The sequence below is a fragment of the Hetaerina americana genome, unplaced genomic scaffold, assembly GCF_022747635.1.
Source record: "Hetaerina americana unplaced genomic scaffold, ioHetAmer1.1.p SCAF_3, whole genome shotgun sequence".
NCBI lineage: Eukaryota > Metazoa > Arthropoda > Insecta > Odonata > Calopterygidae > Hetaerina > Hetaerina americana.
Window position 1 is genome coordinate 70,324,660 of NW_027286874.1, and position 21,796 is coordinate 70,346,455.

General features: G+C 42.0%; 1 protein-coding gene across 2 annotated transcripts; it reads left to right on the forward strand.

Moving 5' to 3' along the window:
- The first annotated feature begins 488 nt into the window (after window positions 1-488).
- LOC139690869 (sarcospan) lies at window positions 489-21,395 on the forward strand. Of its 2 annotated transcripts, none has more exons than XM_071588485.1 (4): window positions 489-2,340; window positions 18,032-18,198; window positions 19,470-19,577; window positions 20,124-21,395. In XM_071588485.1, exons 1-4 carry the CDS (start codon window positions 2,028-2,030, stop codon window positions 20,559-20,561), a joined length of 1,026 nt encoding a protein of 341 aa, XP_071444586.1. In that variant the 5' UTR covers window positions 489-2,027; the 3' UTR covers window positions 20,562-21,395. The 2 variants fall into 2 exon arrangements, with proteins under 2 accessions (XP_071444586.1, XP_071444587.1); XM_071588486.1 differs by having other exon boundaries at window positions 19,470-19,565.
- The last annotated feature ends 401 nt before the right edge of the window (window positions 21,396-21,796 follow it).

A 21,796-nucleotide genomic window follows, 5' to 3' on the forward strand; every position in this document is an offset into this window, starting at 1 on the left:
TCTCACTCCTTCCTCTCCGCTTCCGAGAGGTCTCCCAGCACCATCCCACATGCCTCCTCCTCCTCCCCCATTCCACCCCTCCCCCCGCTTCGATCCCACGACGTCCCCCCAAGCCGGCCAGCCGTGCACGCGCGCTTCCACACTCCACCTCCGCTCCCTTAGAGGGAAGGAACGAGGGGTGAGAGAGAGAGAGAGGGGAGGAGGGGAGAGAAAGAAAGAGAGAGAGGGCGTTTGGGTAAGTGCGTGACGGCCCGCTCTGGGTTGTGGGGGAGGGAGGAGGGATGGGAGGGGAAGGGGGAACCGAAGGAGTGGAGAGAGAGAGGGAGGGAGAGATAGAAAAAGGGAGGCCAGGTGAGAGAGAGAGAAGGGGACGGAGAGAGGAGGAAGGCCCTCTCGTTGGGCAGGGAGGAGGTGGGGTGGGGTGTGGTGTGGAGGAAGGGGGGAAGAAGGGAAAGCACACGGGGGCCGATCGAGTCGGGGAGAGAGAAGTTGGAAGAACTCGGAAGGTTCACGAGGAGAGCGTACGTACCGACGTGCACGCGGCCGGGGAGACGTCTCCCACCGGCAGAACGCCAGATCGGCCGAGAAGACTTCGCTCCGTTTTATTGCCATTTTATTGGAGCGCTCGTTTCAAAGTTTCCGATCACAGGAGGCTGTCCCTTCGATAGGAAAGTCGTCCGGTCGCAAGGGTGCGGAGGAAAAGGAAGAAGAAAAAGTGCCTTCCCCCCACGCCAGCAAGCATAACACGTCTTGCCACGCTTCGGTTGCGTCTCCCGCCCCCCTCTTTGAAGAGGACCGGATCCACTCGGGAAGATCTGTTTCTCCACGGACTGTTGCCGCATCTCGGGAAGAGACGAGGGGAGGAAGGCTTCCCTGCTGCTGCTGATCCTCATCCTCTTCCTCTCACCGCGGAGAGCCCTGTTTCTCAGCCCATCCCCTCAGCCTTGTGCTGCTGCTGCTGCGAAGTGGTGTTCCGGTCACCGATTTCCGACGGGGGAGGGACTGCGGAGGGCCCTGGTGTCTCGCCGGCTGCGAGCGAGGCTCCCGTGGAGCGGGAAAGGGGGGATCCCGCCCCAGTTCCCTGCCACCCGCCCGCGGCCCAGCCTTCGCGGGCGCACTCTCTCCATTCGCGAGGGAAAACGCCGGAAAGAGAGGAGGGAGAGAGGGGAGAGGTGGGAAAATAAGGAGAGGAAAGTTTTTTTTTTAAGATTGGATGCAAATCACCACAAATCCTTTCTCTCTTCCGCTGGCTTCCTCCCCCGTTATCCTTTCTCCCCCTTCCCCCACCCACCATCACTGATCTGTCTTATTTCGAAGGCCCGTCGTGCTCTCATCCTCTGAAAGCTGAAACAAATGACGATCGGGAAGAGTGTGCGTCGGAGTATTGTTCTTCTTCCCCCTCGCGTCCTCCTTGGGGAGCAGAAAGAAAATAAATGCCGATCGCGAGCGTTTTTCGTGTGAAATTCGCCTGGAAAGATAAGGAAGTGGGGGAGAAAGACAAGTGGTGGCGTACGGAAATAGGGAAAGGGGCGTGTGACGTTGTTCAAGGATCTTATCTCGCCTTGGAGTTGGTGCGTTCCCGCGGCCGGTGTCACTTAAGTGTCCAGGAATAGTTTTCTCCTCTAATACTTCATCCGAGTGCGTAATATTCTTCAATTATTCCACCCCGCTCCCCTTTATCATCATTGCCTGCATCATCCGCGCCATCCCCACCTCGCTGATCCTCCGCTTCTGACGGATCGTGGCGGCCCTTCGAAATATTTATTTTCTTTAGCACCGCCGTTCTTCTACTTCATCCGGAGCGTGGTAAGAAGAGGAGACAAAAACTGATATCCAGGTTCGACTTCCACTCGTTCTCTTGTGTTCACCTCGTTTCTTCGGCGGGCCGTCTCGTCCCTTCTCTCAGTCGTGAGCGGAAACGAAAAGGGGAGGCCCGCATCTCTTTGCCCCCCTCCGGACAATCTCCCTCTTGTTCCACGTACTCCGAGCGAACCCTCCGGAGTCTCCGAGTCCGCGTCCCTCAAGAGATGGCCACGGACAAGAGGGACGCAGGGGGAGGAGGGACCGGAGTCGGCTGCAACACCCTCCCGAGAACCAAAGGACACTCACCGAGGGAACCCGGACGACCCCTGAGCGTGTACGACAACCATCGGGTGTCACCCTCGAACGGCGGCGGCGACGGTTCGAACGGAAAGGAAGCGTGGGTCCCGGCCCAGCAGCTGCTGGCCACCACAGTGCCGCAGAAGATAGCTCCGGCGAGCTCCCTCTCTGGGCGACACACGCCCACGAGGAACTCGCTCCGACACAGTCGGATGATCGTGCTGAGCAGGACGGGAAAAGGTGCAGCCCCATTCCCCTCCCCACATCCTCTTCTCGCTCCTCCCCTCCCACGAGAGCGCCTCGCAGGCCCCGCATCCACCCACCCACGGACCCCTCTCCTTGATTTCTCTCTTGTTTACGCGACCACCTGTCCCAGTAACGGGTGAACCCAGCCTCCAGAGAATCGAGGGTGTGTTACTTTCTAGTCCTCGCGCGTGCGATTTAAAGAGTAGGTACCCGCGCAGAGTCTGCCCCCCTCCCCCCCTGCCTGCTCCCGAGGAATTTCGCTCCTTTGAGGAGAACGCCGTAATTTTAGGAACGTTAAATCCCATCCCTTTTTGCGTATCAGTGTGAAAAATGTCACATCACTATAGGCATTACTCCACTCATTTTTTTTCGGAAAAAATGAAAATGTAGCTTCTCGCCAGACTAATAGAGGTATCACTTAATCTCTAACCTAAGCGTTTTTTTTCCGAATTAGAGGGATCACGAGGCAATCCTGCTCCGACATAGTTTATGTCAGTAGAAAATGTGTAAACTTTATGTAATAGAAAATAAAGGTAAATATTTGCGAACAAGGATTATGTGCATCCTAGGGTTTCCCAAAATAAAGTAAAAAAATTCGTATGAAAATGCATGAATGGAAAAATGTGATTCTAGTAGAGTAGGGTGAATAACAGTAGGGGAAGCAATTTTTCTTTCCAAGTTAGGCGGATGATTATTATAGAAAGCCTAAGTTAAAAATCTCACGAATGAAAATAAAATATTTTAAAGCAGTTCCCTGCTTGTTCTTCTTATCAGTTCACTACTGTTTCCTGTTACTTGCTTGGTTAATTGTTTTGCTCAGTACCTGCTTTAACTCGCAGCCTTCGTTTTTGGCTCATCACGCCGACTTTTTCTTTATCATGGTTTTCCTTATGATATTTGTCCACAAAGAATATCTGATTACTTTATTCAACTTTCTTGTTTTTGTTTTGCACAAGATTTTCGTCATCTACTCATTGTGAAGCTTTTAGTGCACTTAATGGATCCACCCATTTTACCTTCAAATCTGTCCAATATGACAAATAGGTGTAGTGAATGAAAATTAGGGAATGGAAATAGAATTGGAGGAAGGCCAACGTCAGAAGTCTACTTTTCGTAGAATGGCGACAGTCGGTCCTTATTTTAACCATCCTAATTCATCTTAAGGGGCTGCTTATAAAGTACTGCACAGTGTACACGCGAAAAAGCTGTAAGTACTGTCATATTTAAATGGAGGATTTTTCCTGAGTATTCCAGAACTTGGACTTCTCAAGGGTTTTCCTTAAAAATCGTGAGGACTGGTGAGATATTAAGATTCAGTTTCCAGTTGCTATCGAGTTGCAGTTCGCATTTCAGTCCTGCCAATTTACACAGGACTGTGCTTCCAAAGGTTTTCGAAAAAGGTTTTCGAAAAAGGCGCACCCAGTGTTCCGGCGCTGTGGAGAAATTTCTACTGTACTCACAAGCGACTTTCTTTCTTCTCACAATCGACCTCCATGGGATGGGGTGGGCAGTAAATCTTGCTTCTGATTTTTCTATGAAGAAAAAAAACTAGGATATTGAAACTGAAATGGAATTCATTTGTTTAACTGCCCTATTTCCCTTTTTAGAAACAGTCATAATGGGAAATTGATGGAAGGAAGTTGAGAACGGCGGATTCGAGGGATGTTACGCCACGGTCTGATGAGTTAATGACGAAAATCATGATTTCTTAGGCCCGATGTTAATTGATAGACGTCGTTTGAAAGAAAATGCTTTGCATCCTGATGAGTTTTTATAGCGATTGTGCCTGTTTCAACCCATGAGATGCAACTCCCTCTTCCACCCACTGAGGCGCATTCATTGACGCAGGATATGGCCCACAAGGGGGCAAATGATAATCTTTTTCACTCTTGAATCTTTTCTTTTTCTGGCCGCGACGGGAAGGAATACATTGAGCTCAACAGTGCGCTTTGTAAGGCAGACCAAGTGCTTGGCCTCAGATTTTTTTCTTTGAGCAGAATCCTATTTAATCTCATTCAAGCGAGGGTGATTTAGGCGTCCTCTCGCCCAATCGCATCATTCTCTGCCATTGAACGCTGCCATGGTCGTGATTTACAGGGTCTTTGGGGCCTTCAAACAATGATTGGCAGTCCCTCTTCGTCGGGTCTGTCCCCGGTCAATGTGCCTCAGTTGGGGTCGGCTAACCCCTCATTGTTCCGCTCACAACCTCGCATGGTATTTTTCAGATTCAAATTTCAATTATATTCAAATTTCAGATCACGAAGAACTTAAGTAAATGATAATTTTCAAATTTAGAGATTTTCCTCGTCGTTTTATAAACAATTTGACCCTATGAATGAATCATGGGAGGTAATAGTGGAAGCGGCTCTTTGCGACAGGTTTTGATAGGTTGCGATACTGTTTTCTGAATTTGATGGTTTACGCTCTAGTTCTACGGTCGCTAAAAAAATATAACTTTCGCGATTTTGTTTTTCCGATCTGATGTTTATAATGTTATTTTGTATTTAATCCGATTTATTGAATACGGCGCTTACATGATAGCATCGCTGTACGTCACCTAGGAATTCCTTTCTTGATAAAATATTCTGCTACTAACGAGGCGTAGACAGAGCAACAGGTGCCACCTCCCCTCTTTCCTCCCTCTTACTCATGCTCATCGGTTTCCCGATGGAATTGACGACAAGGGAATTCGTTTAATCACGTGAGTCATTAAGTTTCTTTGCCGCTGTGACACGGAGGAACTTATAGAACATAAGTAGCAGATGCTTCCCGGAAGTGAAGAAGTGAGCTGGGATCTCGGCGGTATCAATGTCACCGGTAAATCTTTCGGAGGACGCATGACACACTGCCCATGAACTCTTGACAAAGGTATTTTCGTATTAATTTCAGCAGGTTCTTTTTGAGGGTTTTGCCATAACTTTGCTCATGCTTTGTCAAATACTGATGCTCTTTAAGTCCTTTTTTTGAACGTCCCAACTTAATTTCTCTCGAGAGTTTTTCTTAGATGAATACCCTCGATGTAATAGAAAAAAATACCGGTGCGTACATATTTTGATGATTATCTGTATATTTATATTGCCCAATAATATATATGCACGGTATATTATTAGTAAATAAAATATAACATATAAAGTTGCACGATTGCCGTAGGTCTCTCGGCCGGCGTGGGGAGAAAAGTTTGTTCTAAAAAAATCATGGGTATGGGTATTCATGTTTGGATTGGTGTTATTGGGCAAAATAAGTAGGTAATCAAAGATTATTAATCCTAACGATTAGTGTATATAATTATCAAAGAATGGGTTATTTCAATGAATTATTCTAATTAATTCCACATTTCAAAATCACCATAGTGCATACTTGTTTATTTATTCATTTTGAACCGTAACCCCAAAAAAATGTTCCAGTGGAAGTATTTATCAACGTCATGTATGGCATTATTTTTTGCAAATAGGCATTTAAATTTGATCTCTGAAGTATAGTTTGCTTATATTCGGAGCAAGGCGACTCGTAGTTAATGTCACGCATAATGCATCATTATTTCATTAATATGTTATGTAATTTATGGTAACATTTATTATAGACAAATTGTAGAAGTTTGTGTTGCTTGGTTTTGTACCTACGTATTTCCTGGTTAATGGTTTGAGCCAAAAATTTGTTTAATCGAAGCGTGTGACGTTATATTAATTATACTCTTTTCAATACGAGATTACCAGTGGAAAATGTAATCAGATGGTCATTAATATTCGATGCTCCTCAGTATATTTTTACCGCGTAATTTTATATAGAACCTACTGCAAATGTAAAAGGAAATTCATCTTGCAAGTACCACTTCAATCGAACCGGTTTATTTTGTGATGTTTTTTTCTCGAAATCTGAAGACTAGATGACATTCTGAGAAGCAATATCTGCTGTCAGTCCCATCGTTGGCGAAGGTTTTTATTTTGCTTTATGACCAGATCCAAGCAAGTATAAATTTCGCATGCACATGCATACACCGAGAGTCCTCGTCTGATAGCCAGAACGTACTTCACGGTCGATACGAGCGTTTGCGTGTTTGTTTGATATCGGTGGTCTGTTTATTCTCTGTACATTTATTAATATGTTTGTGTCAATTCCTTGAGACGTATGCAAAACCTAATGTAAGAATTTAGTTTCTGGCTCCACTTCCACAGAAAGAATCTCAAGTTCGTAGTTTGAGGAGAGATTCGCGGGGAGAAATTTTTAAATGGCCATGAACCATTTCATATTTTTCAAGGGTATATTTTTGGCTCCTCCTTGCGACATGTTTTGTTTTCTGGGCAGGTATAATAAGAAATTATTTTAGTCTCTAAAAGTACTGTAGAGGAGAGAGTTAATTCTTTTTTCACCATCCAAGGTAAAACTTTCTAAGATATCAAGCTGAATCACCTGAGTTCTCTTTAAACGACCTCTTATTTTCCGCCGAGCTTGCTGTTGGAGTGTCCTTCACCCTGAAACGGCTTTCTATGGGAAAGAGAGCGGTGAGTAAGAAGGCATTACTGGCTCCCGAATGCCACGCGCGTCAGCGACTTTTACGCTGCTCCACATTACACGATTCGTTTCTTCCTTCTATGCTCACTCTGCCTTATCATCGACTCGCCTTCGTTTGCAAAACATGCGTAATAGATGGGTTCCAAGCGATGATTCAGACATTTTAGATAAATTGGAGCCCAATAAAGACTTGTATTCTCAAGCGAAATGTGGATTGTGGTTAATATGCTTTAGCAATGTTATCAGTCATAGGAAATCTAAAAAAAAACCAGTAACTCGTAGCCAAGTTCGAGATCCGAATTTCCGTCTTGTGCCTCATCGAAATGTTTGGACTTGTACGGAGCTGCTAGTTGTATTTTGCTAATGTCAGTCAATTTCCCATGGTCAGTCACCAAAAGCCATATCATCTTCCTTCAATGTTTACTATCCGGGTTGAGTTACCTTTTCTATCCCGTTCCTTGTTTTTAACGACTATGATTCACAATTACCCTTCTTCCTGAAGACCTCACTGAATCGATATGCAGCCCCATGTTCCAACTTCCCAACTGGGTAGTGTGAGAGAAATGATGACGTCGAAAATTTTAATTTGAACTGGAATTATCTCGTCGATTTTCGTCGTTATTAGAAATATCCTGACGATCACCGCAGTGCATACACTTCCCATCATCCGGGCATAAATAAGCAATGATATATAGTATTTATTTTAGGTAATTATTTCGATAAATTACATCAATAACAAGCTTATAATCTAATCAACAAGAACTTGGGATTGGTTGCACTGATAGGTTCCAAATTATGTTTTGTGAAACGCTAAGTAAGGTCGAAGGTGACGTCAGGGGTGGCATCAATAAACTAGAGCACTGAAAGCATAAAACTAGAAAGGCTAACCCTGCACCACGCTTTCATTCTTTATGAATGAATTTATGAAAATTAGATCGCAAAATCTCTAAATCCTTTTTCAATTCCGCATCCTTTCTATCTCCCTTCAGTCAGTTCAAAATGCCTAGCCTTTTCCTCACCTACCTCTCACCTCTGTCATCGTTTTCATCATACCATTGCCAATCAAAATGCTCTGCATCCACCTTTACTGCCTCCCTTGGATTTCCACTTAAACTTTCACTCCTCCCCCACCATACCTAGTTCTTCGTTAATTTTCCTTACCGTTTATTTTACCTTTCTCATCATTCCCCACACCCACATCTCTAAAGCCTCCGAACTACTCCTATTCTCATGCGTCTTCAATGAACGGGATTGGGAAATCCCGGTCAAGAAGAATGATTTTTACGCTTTGAAATTAATGCATTTTAATACTAAGACTTCTCTAGCTTTATAAATGTCCATTTCTAAAATTTACCTCCTTACCTCATATGATGCATACTGGAGGCTCATTTAATTTCTTTGGGGCTAGAGAACATGTGATTCAAATTAACTATGAACATTTTGATAAATTTTAAATACGTATGTGCGTAAAAAGTTACGTATTTGGAGGTCTTAATCAGGAAACCTCAAGAAAACATATTAATTGGCTTCTCGTGAATATAAAAGGGCACAGATTCACTGTATGGTTTGCAATGTGAAGTCAAAATGGCTGTAGAGAGCCAGTATAATAAACTAGACTCTCATGTCTTCTTATGGGGAGTGCACGTGCATAGAATTGTGGCATCGTCGGCGAGATAAAAATAAAAACAGAGCTGTTTCCAGGTAACATTATGGGCGCATACTACCTTGATCAAAAATTTCCCGGAATTTATTCAGAAAATTAAAAATACAAGTTTATTCATCTAAATCTATATTGTCCCCTTCAAAGTAATCCCCATCGACTGCAACACACTTATGCCAGCGCTTGATCCAATCCTCGAAACATTTTTTATATTCGGTTTTCGGTATGACCATCAGTGCTTCCTGCGATTTTTCCATTACTTCCTCTCGGCTGCTAAAACGCGTTCCCCGTAATGGTTTTTTAACTCGATTGAACAGAAAGAAGTCACAGGGAGCCAAATCAGGTGAATTCGGTGGCTGTTGGATGGTATTTGTTGCATTTTTCGTCAAAAAATTACGAATAATGATAGCACTGTGCGACGGTGCGTTATCATGGTGCAAAATCCACGAGTTTTCTGCCCACATTTCTGGTCTCTTTCGGCGAATTGCTTCACGCAAACGTCTCATAACGCCCAAATAATACTCTTTGTTTACTGTCTGGCCTTCTGGAAAAAATTCATGATGCACTACACCGTTGTAATCCATGAAAACCGTCAGCATGCCTTCTTTTTTGACTGAAAACGACGTGGTTTTTTTGGTCTCGGCTCATTTGGTGAACGCCATTCACTTGCCTGATGTCTGGATTGCGTGTCGTACTCATAAACCCACGTCTCGTCTCCAGTAATGATCCTTTTGATGAATGTGGGATCGGATTCAGCCTCGCAAATCATGTCTTTTGCGACGTCAACACGGTCTCTTTTTTGCATGAAATTGAGGTCTTTTGGCACCAACTTTGCTGCTACACGACGGAAACCCAAATCATTAACCACAATGTCTTGGGCGGATCCATAGGCAATGTTCAAGTCCTCCGCTATTTCTCTGATGGTTAATTTGCGGTTATTGACCAACATTTCTTTTACTTTATCAATTTTTTCACCGACTTTCGATGTCGATGGTCTGCCACTGCGTTCACCATCTTCGATTGACTCACGACCACTTCTGAACCGCTCGTGCCACTGGTAAACGACCGTTTTTTTTAGAGAATCGTAGCCGAAACACTTTTCCAACATTTCCAACGTCCGTGCGCCACTAAATCCGTTTTTTACGCAAAATTTAATACAAGTTCGTTGTTGCAAATTTAAATCCATTTCTGAAATTGTAAAAAATCGCCAACACACACAGAGATAGATGTACTCTTGGCTACGTAACTTTTGCAAATGTCAAGTTATGACACTAAGATTTAAAGGGAATATCAACAACAGATGTACCAATTTAACAAAAAAAACAGAACTCAAATCGGAACGATGGGAGCGCCACACGGTGGTTATTCCGGGAACTTTTTGATCAAGGTAGTATTCATAACCCAAATTACTGGAGTGGAAGCTGTCGGCCAAACAAATAATAGATGCAGTGAAATGATACGATGACATCATAAAATACACGTATTATGTTACTACAACGCCCATGCACTCCTTTGTTCCTCACACATTTTCTGGGAACAAAACATCTCGTAGAAACGTCCCTCCGTCTTACGTTCTCGGATGACCTCACGATTACGTTTAACATCCGTGAGTTATTTTCTTCCTCTTATCCCAAGCGGGATATAATTCCACTAAAAATATAAAAAGTAACAATGTGTTCATCGACCAATGAGTTGGGAGTCATTTTGAACTGTGAAAAAGTTCCCTCTTTCACTCTCCGGGACATATCAACAGACCACGACGAAAAAACTGGAACTATGGAAATAAGTTCTCCATTGGGTCAGTGCGAGGAGAGCATGCCCAAATAGTACCTTTCACGTCACCAAATAAGTTTGCATGTACTTAAATTGGCATTTCTTATTTGATAGAGGTCTAAAGAAAGTTGTCGACAATTTTGGGAGCGATTCCTTTGGCACAAGAAACGATTTCGAAGGCTGAATTAGGCCGGCGTGCCTAATAACGTGAGAAATTGGAAAAAAGGGATACGCTCTGATTGTTCTGCTTTCACGAACATGTAATCCGATGGTGATTGGATAGGCTGATATCCAAATCAAATTCTCAAATATTTTTTAATATTATTTTTTTAGTTGTCTAATTCTTTATTCAAAGTGCCTCCAAGGTAGACTTCATATGATCGTATGTATGGACTTATGTGAGTGTGTATGTAGATAAATAAACAAATATATATATATTTGTTTACAAATCGAGATATATATATCGCGGCCTCGGCAGTCCAGGGGGTAGAGCGTTGGACTGCTGACCGGAGGCGCCCGGGTTCGATTCCCGGGCCAGGTACTCAGGGCACCTACAGCTCCACCCAAGCTATGTGGTTTTTCGGGTACCAGATCTTCCTGGGAAACCATAACCGGCACATGGAAAGGGACTGGCCCCCCTACCCTGATGTGTGAATATTCATAAATATATAATACATATAAATATATATGTATATAATCAAACACGAAAACCCGCCAAATGGCGAACAAATATTCATTCACATGGAAATAGATATAAGGAAAAGAGATATGAACACATGTACAGGACGTACACAGGAGAGGTGGGGAAGGCGGAATCGATCAGATCACAAGTGCAAGCTAGAAGCTAGCTTTTTACGTATCGTTGTGGTAGGAGAACTTCATAGTGACAACTCACAGGCTCACTTAGTTCTTGGGTTATGTCCTTCTTGGTGCCCGGACTGGTTGTCGTAGCGGGTGTTCGGTTTTAATTTGACTCCCTCTCATGTATTATTAAAATTTGATTGGCTTTGAATAAAATAGGGGTTGCAATAATTTTGACTCAAGTTTAGTCGCCGTGAAAATTTTTTCTCCCTTGTAGTTGAGGAATGTTTTACAATCAACCTTGAATACTCACCCTTGAAATCATACTAGAACCGTCCCTATGGGCACACACAGCACCTGCGCTTGTAGATTCAATTGAGGTAGGCGAAATGAAAAATTCCAATGTTTTATAAACGCTCTTATCATCATAACTGCATCTCACTCTTAAGCACATCGTGAACACTTATCTTCTCTTTTTGTTAATTAATGTCATCTCACAACTGAAGAGTTCTCTCGTTAAAACTTAACAGAGAACAATTACATATATTTTTAAATCTAATATATTAGAATTTTTTAAGCATTGTAGGAGAACATATTCAGCGTCTGTAAAAAAACTGAAAAATTGGTCCGTCGATATGTTTCACAATTTCACCCCCGCGTCTGCGACGGACTAGGGAAGGTGCCTGCACTTGGAGAATGTAAAGGCGTGTCAGGCCTCGCCGGGACATCGCAGTCCAAAATAGGTGCGCTGGATTGTCTCGTCCTCGGTCTTAAGGCAACCGAGGAGCATTAACATTCGGAGGACAATATCGATTGGGATGAATCACCGCGGCGATGAGAACCACATGCGCCCGTGACGTCCGTCCCTCTCCCGCGCACCGCAATCTCCTCCCGCAATTAGCGTGTCCCCCCGGAATCGCCGTTACAGCCGAGCACGCGAATTTCGCTGCAGCACCACTTCTCCCCATTGTTCCAATCAACGGGGTCGGGGGACCACGCCCCCCCCCCCCCACCACTCGAAACTCCTTCAGTGGAGCGCCGCGTCGCCGTGGCCACTTGTCTTCTTCCAATCCCCATTCTCACCTCTCCCCTCTATACTCTCTCCCTCCCTCCACCCCGCGTCCCGTATGGAAACACACATAAAACCCATCGGGATCGCTTTTCAAGGAGCTCTAGAGACGAGCAACCTCGTGGAAAATAACAATGTCGTAAGGTGGGGAAATGCAAGCCCGACGACACCTTATGCCACGTGGGTTGTATTTTATCGATCCCGGGACGCCTTTCTCGTCGGAGCGAATATCGCCCTTCCCACCTGCCGCGGGGGCGTGTCGGAACTCTCCGTTCGCCGACGAGCACCTTCCTCTCGCTCTATTATTTTTCACCGTTTGTAACCCTATCAACGCCAATGTTCTCGTAGGCCCGGGAGTTATACGTACTGACAGAATCTTACTCACGGGGGAAATGTGTCACTCGCCTTCTTTCCATCTTACTTCTGCGCTCCTCGCCAAGCGTGTTTTTTTAAAGTAAGAAGTATGTGTCTGACAAGAATGAGAATAATTTTAAGTAACACATTAGTTTGTTATCAAAATCAACCCGAGTCTTCAACTCAGTAACTGGGTTTGATGGAATACTGCAGGAGTTCTCCTCGTACTAAGATCCGCAACATATGATATCCAAAAATTTAGGGTAAATAAGAATTCCTTTTCGGTATTTCTTGTGATTTTTCAGGAACTTTTACCTGCTGCGAGGGTTCCCTTTTCGTCCATAGTCATGATACGGAGCCAAGCGATGCCCTGCCCACCCGCCATTAATCCCGTCAGTAATATTTTAAATTACATTACATAGACTCGGGCCTTCACTTCCTCTCTCGTCTTATTTTGACGTGACGAGTTTAAATGAAACATTAGTGCTGGTCTTAAAAATACCGGAGAGATCTTTTGTATCTATTCGCTCAGGTTTATGGGCTGATGCTCGATTTCTGTTGGCGAATTTGGTGTGGAAATTTAATGACTGGTGGTCTTTATAGGTAAATTACACTAATCCAATAGTATTGATGTTTTAGAACTAAAGAAAAATGTATTGGCCTATTGACACTCCATTGTCCGTAGGCTGTATAGTAGTTGATCATTGTGCAGCAAATAATACGAGTACTCTTACGAATTAAAGGGTAATAGTTCAATTTTTTAATTCAATTTTTAGTTGCCTCGACGACTGAGGTAATATGCAATGTGGTAGGTCATACCCTAAGAGAATCTGATATGGTGAAGTGGATATTGTAGCTCGTCTCACTCGCCAACGGCCTGGATTCGATTTCTGATGCTCCTTTCGTGGGTTCAGTCGTGTGTTACCTTGAGAATACTGATTTTATAAGACACCTCGATGTCTTATATAATTGCGGTGCACCACCGTGGATACGGATTAAGCAGTTGATGCGCTCACTCCTTTCGCAAATAGCAGGTTGATTCCGGAGTATTATTTCCCTCACTCGTCTTCCTCCGCATATTACCTTGCATTGGTCTTACCGATCTGGATAAACTTAAATGTTTTGTTCCCTCGATCCGGGGATTGATTCCGGAAAATTAGGATTTTCAGCTGTGAATGGACGTTCATGGACGTTTCCTGGAATTCGTCTTCTTATAAGCACGTAATTTGCCAAAATCGATCTCAAAGAAAAGTTTTTCTGAGTGAGAGCAGTTTCTCCGTTCAAATATTTTTATATCCCTCTAATTGTAACGTGTAACTTTTTCTTCGCGCAATTAATCGACTTTATATCCCTCTAATTGTAAGGTGCAACCTTTTCTTCGCGAAATTAATCGACGTTTTCGCAGCACTTTACGTACTCAACATCAAAGCGCTCGGATGTATTTGAACTTATATAAAATTGGGGAAATATGCGTATTAACTCAGCGAATAGTATTGGAGAACGATTACGCATTACTTAAATATATGTATCATACTTCCCACAAGGTCTCCTTGGCATGCCGGATGCTCGCACGGCCACGATGATGGACTCAAGAAATCATTTTCTTCTCCAAGCGTTCACTCTCTCGAGAGAATTACGACGGCGGAATAGTTATGTGGCAGAGGGTATAAAAGCAATATTTTTATTGGTTATTTTCTGGTGTAATGGGCTCACTTTAAGTTCACGAAATCGAAGGGCGAGACATTTCAAATGGCCCTCATAAATAAAAGTACGACTATTTATCGCGCGTAAACCCATTTCGCGTTTGCTCGAGGAAACTCGCTAAATTAATTTGATCGTTTCAATTTTACATTTAATACTGACGCACAGAAAAGGGTGAAGGGACCCCAAAGAGCTCATACTGCTTACCTGTACCTATGGGGTGAAAAAATTATGGGAAACTAAGTGATATCCTATAGCCGTTATGACATTTTGAAATATAGCTCGAACTTTGCTTACAGATAGCGTCACAATCCAAGGTGCAAAAATACCGTTTGCTTCCGTCTGGCGAAGGAAAATTTCCTTGGGGTTTCGAAATTAGATTTTTAGGTGCTGCCATTAAGGAATGACTTATTCTCTTCCAAGATAACAACTGCTTAATTTTTACTGAACAATTTAAAAGTAGATAATCCATGGAAAAACAGTTTTTAAAGGTTAGTACAATTCGAATAATTGATTTCCATCAAGCTTCTTGCCCGAAATATTCAAAGTCTGCAATATATGTGTATATATATATATATATATATATATATATATATATATATATATATATATATATATATATATATATTTATTTATTTATTTATTTATTTATTTATTTATTTCTTGATTCTCCAGAAATGAAGACGACATGGATCGTGATCTTATTTCAATTTTCTTGTAAATTTCTTCCTTACAAAAGAAAGCGATGGTATTTTAATCCTTATGCGGTATCTTCGCCCGCTGACCAGGTCGGCAATTCCGAAACTTACTTCCGAGTCGTCTGTAAATTTCGAGTGAAAAGGCGACCATTTTTGACAAATTTTACACCTAGTGAGCTTTGGCAAGAAGAACAGAACAGCGTTAACGGAGGAAGTGGGGAAAAGTGGGCACCATTTCACTCAATACCTGTCAAACGAAGAGTTTCGTAATACACTCCTAGGTTCTAGATCTTCCATGACGGTGTTACGTGCTCATAACATAGGCCCCATATGGTCTTATTCTTTACTCTATGCTTCAGGTTTTGCTTGGAAGTAACAGAATGGTTTTGGCTACCAGCGAATGATAGAAACTTCTCCGCAATATTCAAATATCCGATAATCAGCTCCTCCCTGTTCAAAAAATGAACCAAACATTTTAATTTATGTATGAAATCATCATTTTTAAAATTCTGGGATGAATAGACCACTATTATTCTTTTCAAATCTAGCGTCAAGGAAAAACATGCTCATATCGGGAGTTTCGTGTCTTTTTCACGGATTTTCTGCACCGAAAGATCGCTTTCCTCACGCCGTGGAATTCAACCAACGACCGTCAGTTGTAAGCCGCATCCCCCGTGGAACTTACAGGAGATGTTGCGACGATGAAAGACGTGTGTCTCTGAATCTTTCAAGCGCTTGGGAGCGGATTAGGGAAAGGTCGCCCGAAGCTTCGTAATTCTGAGAAATCCGTGGCACCATGGTCGTCGAAGCCACCTGAATTCTTGATGAGGCAAAAACTTTGCAGAGAAATGAGGGAATCGAACAGGGAAAAACTTGGAAAGATCAAAAGTGAGCATTTCAAGCGAAAAGTTACGAAATAACTCTATTACCCACGATTACCGACGACTTAAATAATTCTAACTTATTAATTCGCAATTGAAAATAATTTGAAAATTCTTCTCATTAAAACCAGTTGTGTATGTCCACTCTAAATATCTATGTACGTGAAATTCGAATGTATGTACACTCTAAATTTAGTACACTCTAAATTATCATTTTGATTAATAGTTAAATCTCGTTCACTATCCCAGGTTAGAGATTTAGACTAACAAAACATAAGTACTGTTTCTTTACATGCGTGCAAATATGCATATATATACTTTTCTATTTAGAGTTATAACTTAATATTCAGTTTTTAAAACAATTTCAGTATTAAACATTAGCTTCATATCATTCTGCGATCCCTGTAATTCCTACCTATCTCCCGCTAAATTTACAAGAATAGTAGACATTCAATTTATTCACAGTATCGTCGTTTTAATCCGGCAATTACTTGCCTACTGGCGGGATTTCAAATCTCATAAAATTGGGTGATAGGAGTTTGATATATATAATTTTTATGCCATTGCATCACGTGCACTTGTTTGGGATATTTGTGGTAGATCCCACGCGATGTAAATGTGACAGAACTCCAAGGTACTTACTGATGTAGGGATTTTTGGAATTTTTATTTTGCGCTGTGCTTAATCAAATTCGTGTATACTATGGCACACACGCTTGAGTGATGCTGATGAGAATAACATTTTTCTGGTCTCCCGTATCCAGTAAAGTATCTTACCGAGGTTTACTTTGATTTCAATCGCCCAGCCTCCTCCTCTATTTTCCTCATTTCCTCCGATTTCTCAACAACTCTTATCCCATCGTTCCATTTAGAGGTCTCTCACTTTTTGCTGCCCGAAGAATTTAGGTTCAACAAATTGTAAGATGGGCTGGCATTCCAAATTTCAAACACATCTTTTCATATTCAATTAAATTTGATTCCTCATAACTCCGGATTAAACTTTATTAATAACATCAGAAAATGTGTAGGCTGAAAATGACGCAATGTAGCCTTAAAACTAGCGACAAAACCAATAGCTCTCCTCGGCTGAAAGGTCAAATGGTTAATGGTTCACTGTTTGGTGTTTGAGATAATTGGTAGATAATTGCGACGGCGTTTGTTGGCATTTCACTTCGTTGTATTTGATCTGGAATACAGAGAAGGAAGTAATCTCTTGTAAGACTGCGAGGGAACCTTTAGGATAAGAGAGGTAGAGGTCAGAGGTCTCTTCTCTCTCACATTCCTTGGAGAATCACTGATGTTGCAAGGTACAACTATGTAATTGACGCATGTTTTTCCCAGTTTAACCTGCCCAAGCACAGCATTGGCACTTCGATACTTGTTCCGTGTGAATGTCCGCTTATTCACGCTGGTCTATGGAACTGCTAATCCTCTCTAGTAATTGGAACTAGAGGCAAAAAAAACTATACTTTAAAAGTTCAATCATGTGAGCACAACTGAGCAGGAAATAACTGGAGAATGGAAATTCTGTAGGAATCTACTGTTGATTTCCTTTTACAGTAACTGTAAGCAGAGCATTTATGTGTTTCATTCTGCGAGCCACCTCTGGACATATGGCAGATTGTATAAGGAGACTATCCTCTTTAATTGTAGCGACGGAGAATTATGAAAGCGTTCTATCAGATGGGCGTGTAAGTAAGGGCATATGATAAAAAAATCTTTCGTTAAAAAAATCCTTGGAGTTTTTAACGCTGGTTTCGTTACTATCGCGGATCGCTCCAGTAGAAAAGAGGGAGAATTTAAATTAACGGTTTTGGAATTTCTCGTATTTTTATTCATATTGTCTAATCTATTTCATTGTCAATCTTCATTATTATAATCGAAAATATTGCACTTTCTAAAAATGTACAAACCTTAAAAAGTCTTTCAAGGACTGACTTGGTCCGTGACGGGCTCTATCACACTTATCGTATCAATCCTGAATATATCTATGAATGTACCTACAAATGAAAATCTATATCTGTAATTCTTTCAGAAATACCGTATTTCTCTAATAACACTCTCTCCTATGTGTCCTCAACACCTTCTATTTTGATATGGGAAATCCCGCGGGGTTTGCCGGGTCACAAAGCGCGAGACTCCCTCCTCTTTCCAATTCTGTGTGCTTCCTCCTGGAAATCGATCACACACTCAAAATGCCCTTTAGCATAACGCTAACCTAGTTTGCCCTTTCGTTTCAGTGCCCAGGAAGTATTTGCCCCCGGTGTTACGCCATCACAAGGCTGCGACCGCGCTCGTCTTTCTGCAGTTGATGATTGGTTTGGCTCTTCTCCTTCTCGGGATATGGATGCTGATTTGGACGCCAAGCCTCAGGCTCCGGGACAATCCATCTTGGAGCGGTGGCCCGGTAAGGAAGACAGCAAAATTTAATATATTGTTTCAATGGATGAAACATACTTCCCAACGAGAGAATGGAAGAAAGCTGTCGACCTGACGAATGCATCTTTGAAGTAAAGAACGAAAATTTTTATCATTTTTTCAAAACTGTTCGAATCGGGCTTATTCCGAGGGTATTCAAGTTTTCTAGTGGCCCATAGAGTAAAGAGGGGTCTGTTGCAATGCATGACTGCATTTTGTGAATGACGAGTCTCTCGCGAAATCAATTGGCAGTACGTCTCAGAGAGACATCACGCAGACATATTGACGCTAAACTTAAATTGTACTCATTACGTTTTACTTATTAAGGACACCATGGGTTCATTAACCCATCGGGCATGGTAATTATCTCGGGTGGGTCATGGCACTATCATTAATCATTTGTGACTTCTTCCGATACTGAAAAAAATGTCAAAATGACAATATGAATGGGAACCTGCTAATGCCCCTCCTCGAAGGCATTGAATTACCCCCCCTTTGCGAGTTAGGCACAATATGTACTAACGTCGCTACACTTTTTGCTCTAATAAGAAAAGTGAATGTTCGTGAATAAATGTTAAAAAAAATTTAATACCAGTGCCGTTATTTTCCGGTTTTGAATAAAAAATATTAATTGGTGGTCAGTCATAAAATACATACAAACAATAAAAATGAATGAACGTCGTTAAAAATGCACACCACTTATTCATAATTACATTCGTAAACATAGTGAATGATTTGATTTTCAGATGGTTATTTATTTTGCCCATAAACGAACTTCGTTTAAAGTACCGTTCATCCATTTTAAAAGAGCGATATATTTAAATTTATACTCGCGCGGCAGACTTAATTTCCTCGCCGACTTTTTGAATTATGTGCTATGGATCTTGAGGGTACCTCTCAGTAAATATATCCTAGTAGTTAATGGGGTCGAGCCGATCCAATTTCGGCGCTGTTTTGAGCGTAGAGGTCCCGAGTTGCTGTGGTAAACACGATGCCCTTTAAACGAATGGAAGACTGTCACTTTTGACTCTCTGGAATCACAAATCTCTCTCAGAACCCAGCTACTAGCCTGGTCCCGCTATAAAAGAATACTTATGCATCATCATCCTATGTGTGTGTGTGTGTATATATATATATATATATATGCACACACACATAGGATGTATATATTTACACACACTCACACATACATGGACACACACACACACATGTGTGTGTTTTCTTCTATTTACATTCCCCTCATGTTTTCTTTCCTTTCAGTTACTCCTGAGTGGATGTTTTGGTATCTTCCTCTTGTGCTGCTGTCGTAAGGACTATCCAGGAATGCCTCTAGGGTGCTGCATTTTTTCAGTCAAGGTACAATACCTAGTAAGTAGAAATTTCCAATTGACTGATCTCTCGTAAGATCCAAACCAAATCACCGTTTTCGTTCAGTTATATAAAATGGCGATGAAAACATTTTCAGCATTGAATTATGAGTATTAATGACGGATGATAAGGATAAATGGAGAAATTAGAATTAATCAATTAAAAAGTCTCAATGATATTCACGCAATTTGAGGAATAAAAAATTAATGAAATACGATATTTTTTCCGGAGTAAGAAAAAAACGTTGAAAAATATAGGTGTGTGTATATATATATATATATATATATATATATATATATATATATATATATATATATATATATATATATATATATATTGGATACCTCCTTGGAAAGACCGCATTGCAATATCAAAATATTGGTAAATAATACCGCAGGAAATACTAACTATTGCAATGAACTGCCTTGAAACGGTTTTCCCCGAGGCCAGTTGTTTCGAGTCAGTATCAGTTTCTACAATCAAGATTTTTAACGCACACGTATTTTCTCCTCCACCAGTAATCACGCCTTTCTTTCTCCCTGACAGGTCATCAGCGTGACGCTATCAATCCTGGTGATCGTGACGTGCTTGTGCGCGAGCGTTTTCGCCCTCCTGCACGTGATCTTCCTCTCGAAAATGGCGTGCCATTCGACCACATTGACCGCCGACATCAGTGCGATCAATTCCTCCTGCGTGTGCACCAACATTCCCGCGATTGCGTCCCAGGTGGATGAACTGTACCGAATGCACTCCGTTGGAAGGACCTACTACTACCCCGACCTCTCCTGCGAGGACGTCGAGGGACTGCTGTTCATTTTCCTAATCACGTCATGCCTACTCAATGCTGTCGCCGCCTTTGTGTCGTTCGTTTACGTTTTCCTCCACTGGAGCAGCAGGTATATGTACGTTTACTCGGGTGTCAACTCGAGCGATGAAAACCCCATCGTCATCTACAACAGATCGGATTCCAAAGGCAAGGGTTGAAGTCTCCGGCGTCCTGCCTTCGAAATTTATCTCATCTGGCTAAAGCAAGAAAGAAGCGGGAGAAAACGATCAACATGCGCGGGAGTTTGGCGGAATTATTTCTTTTTTTAACAAGTCAGAATTGAATCAATTTCATATCCATACATATATTTCCTATATAGATGGTTTCTCACTCTCTTTTTTGTGTACCAAATGAATTTTCCTGCGGAACAAACGAAGCTGGGATTGTGTGCTATGTGTCACGCACGAATGGAATTCCGTTCCTATCCCACGAGGAGAGTTAGCATTCTTCCAGTCGCAGATGGCAACTTTTGGAAATGTAGTGAGTCTTTTTTCACTCAACCCACTCGCAGGTCTCAGCAAATTATTGGGAGGGGTATGTGGACGTGGGTATTTAAGGAAGTGTGTTTTATTTGCTGGGCAATTTGACATGAACCAAATTCCGTTTTTCGCCAACTTGAAGATCTTTTTTTTTTGGGAAGCGAGGTTGCTGCCGGATTATAGTCATTCTCAGAGAAATGGGACTAGTCAGATATTGTATGGCAGACCCCATAGGCTTGAGTGGATACTTTGCCTGCAATAAGCCCACCACCGTTGAGCATAGTCAAATTTTTGTTCCAAGTAACCAAAGTGTTTATCCGGTTACCTGTCTTTGTGCATTTCCTCAAGTCAGTGCGATGTCACATTTTGAAGTAATTATCAAGGAGACCACCGATAGCTGACAATGAAAAAAATGCATTTTGTGGAAGACAGTTGCACTGCCGAAAGGGAGTGATTCATTCTTTTATATTCAGAATTTATCTGTGCAATAAAGTTTTGAAATTTCTTATCTTATACATTTTTGTTTTGTATCATTTACCCCAGACACTTGAAAGCAAACAAATATTCATTTTCCCTTTCGCAACCGAAATAGTATGTGTGTACATGAACTGTTCTCATTTCGGACGAACCCGCAAGAAAATTGCCTCTCACGGTTTCTTATTTTTTCAAGACTGATATGACTAGTTGAAGTAAGAACTTGAATATTCGATATATAGTGTCTACTGGGGAATGAAAAAAAAGAAAAAAGCTCGGTATTTGATTGATCATTCCTCATAAGCTGCACTTCTGTTTTAATAACATATTTCTATCGTAATTTGAAGTGCCAGTGATGTGTGAAGTACAGGAGCTTCACGGGGACCCTTTATTACGTAATAATTTCGCTCTATTAAGGCAACAAGGAGGGGAAAAGTTTT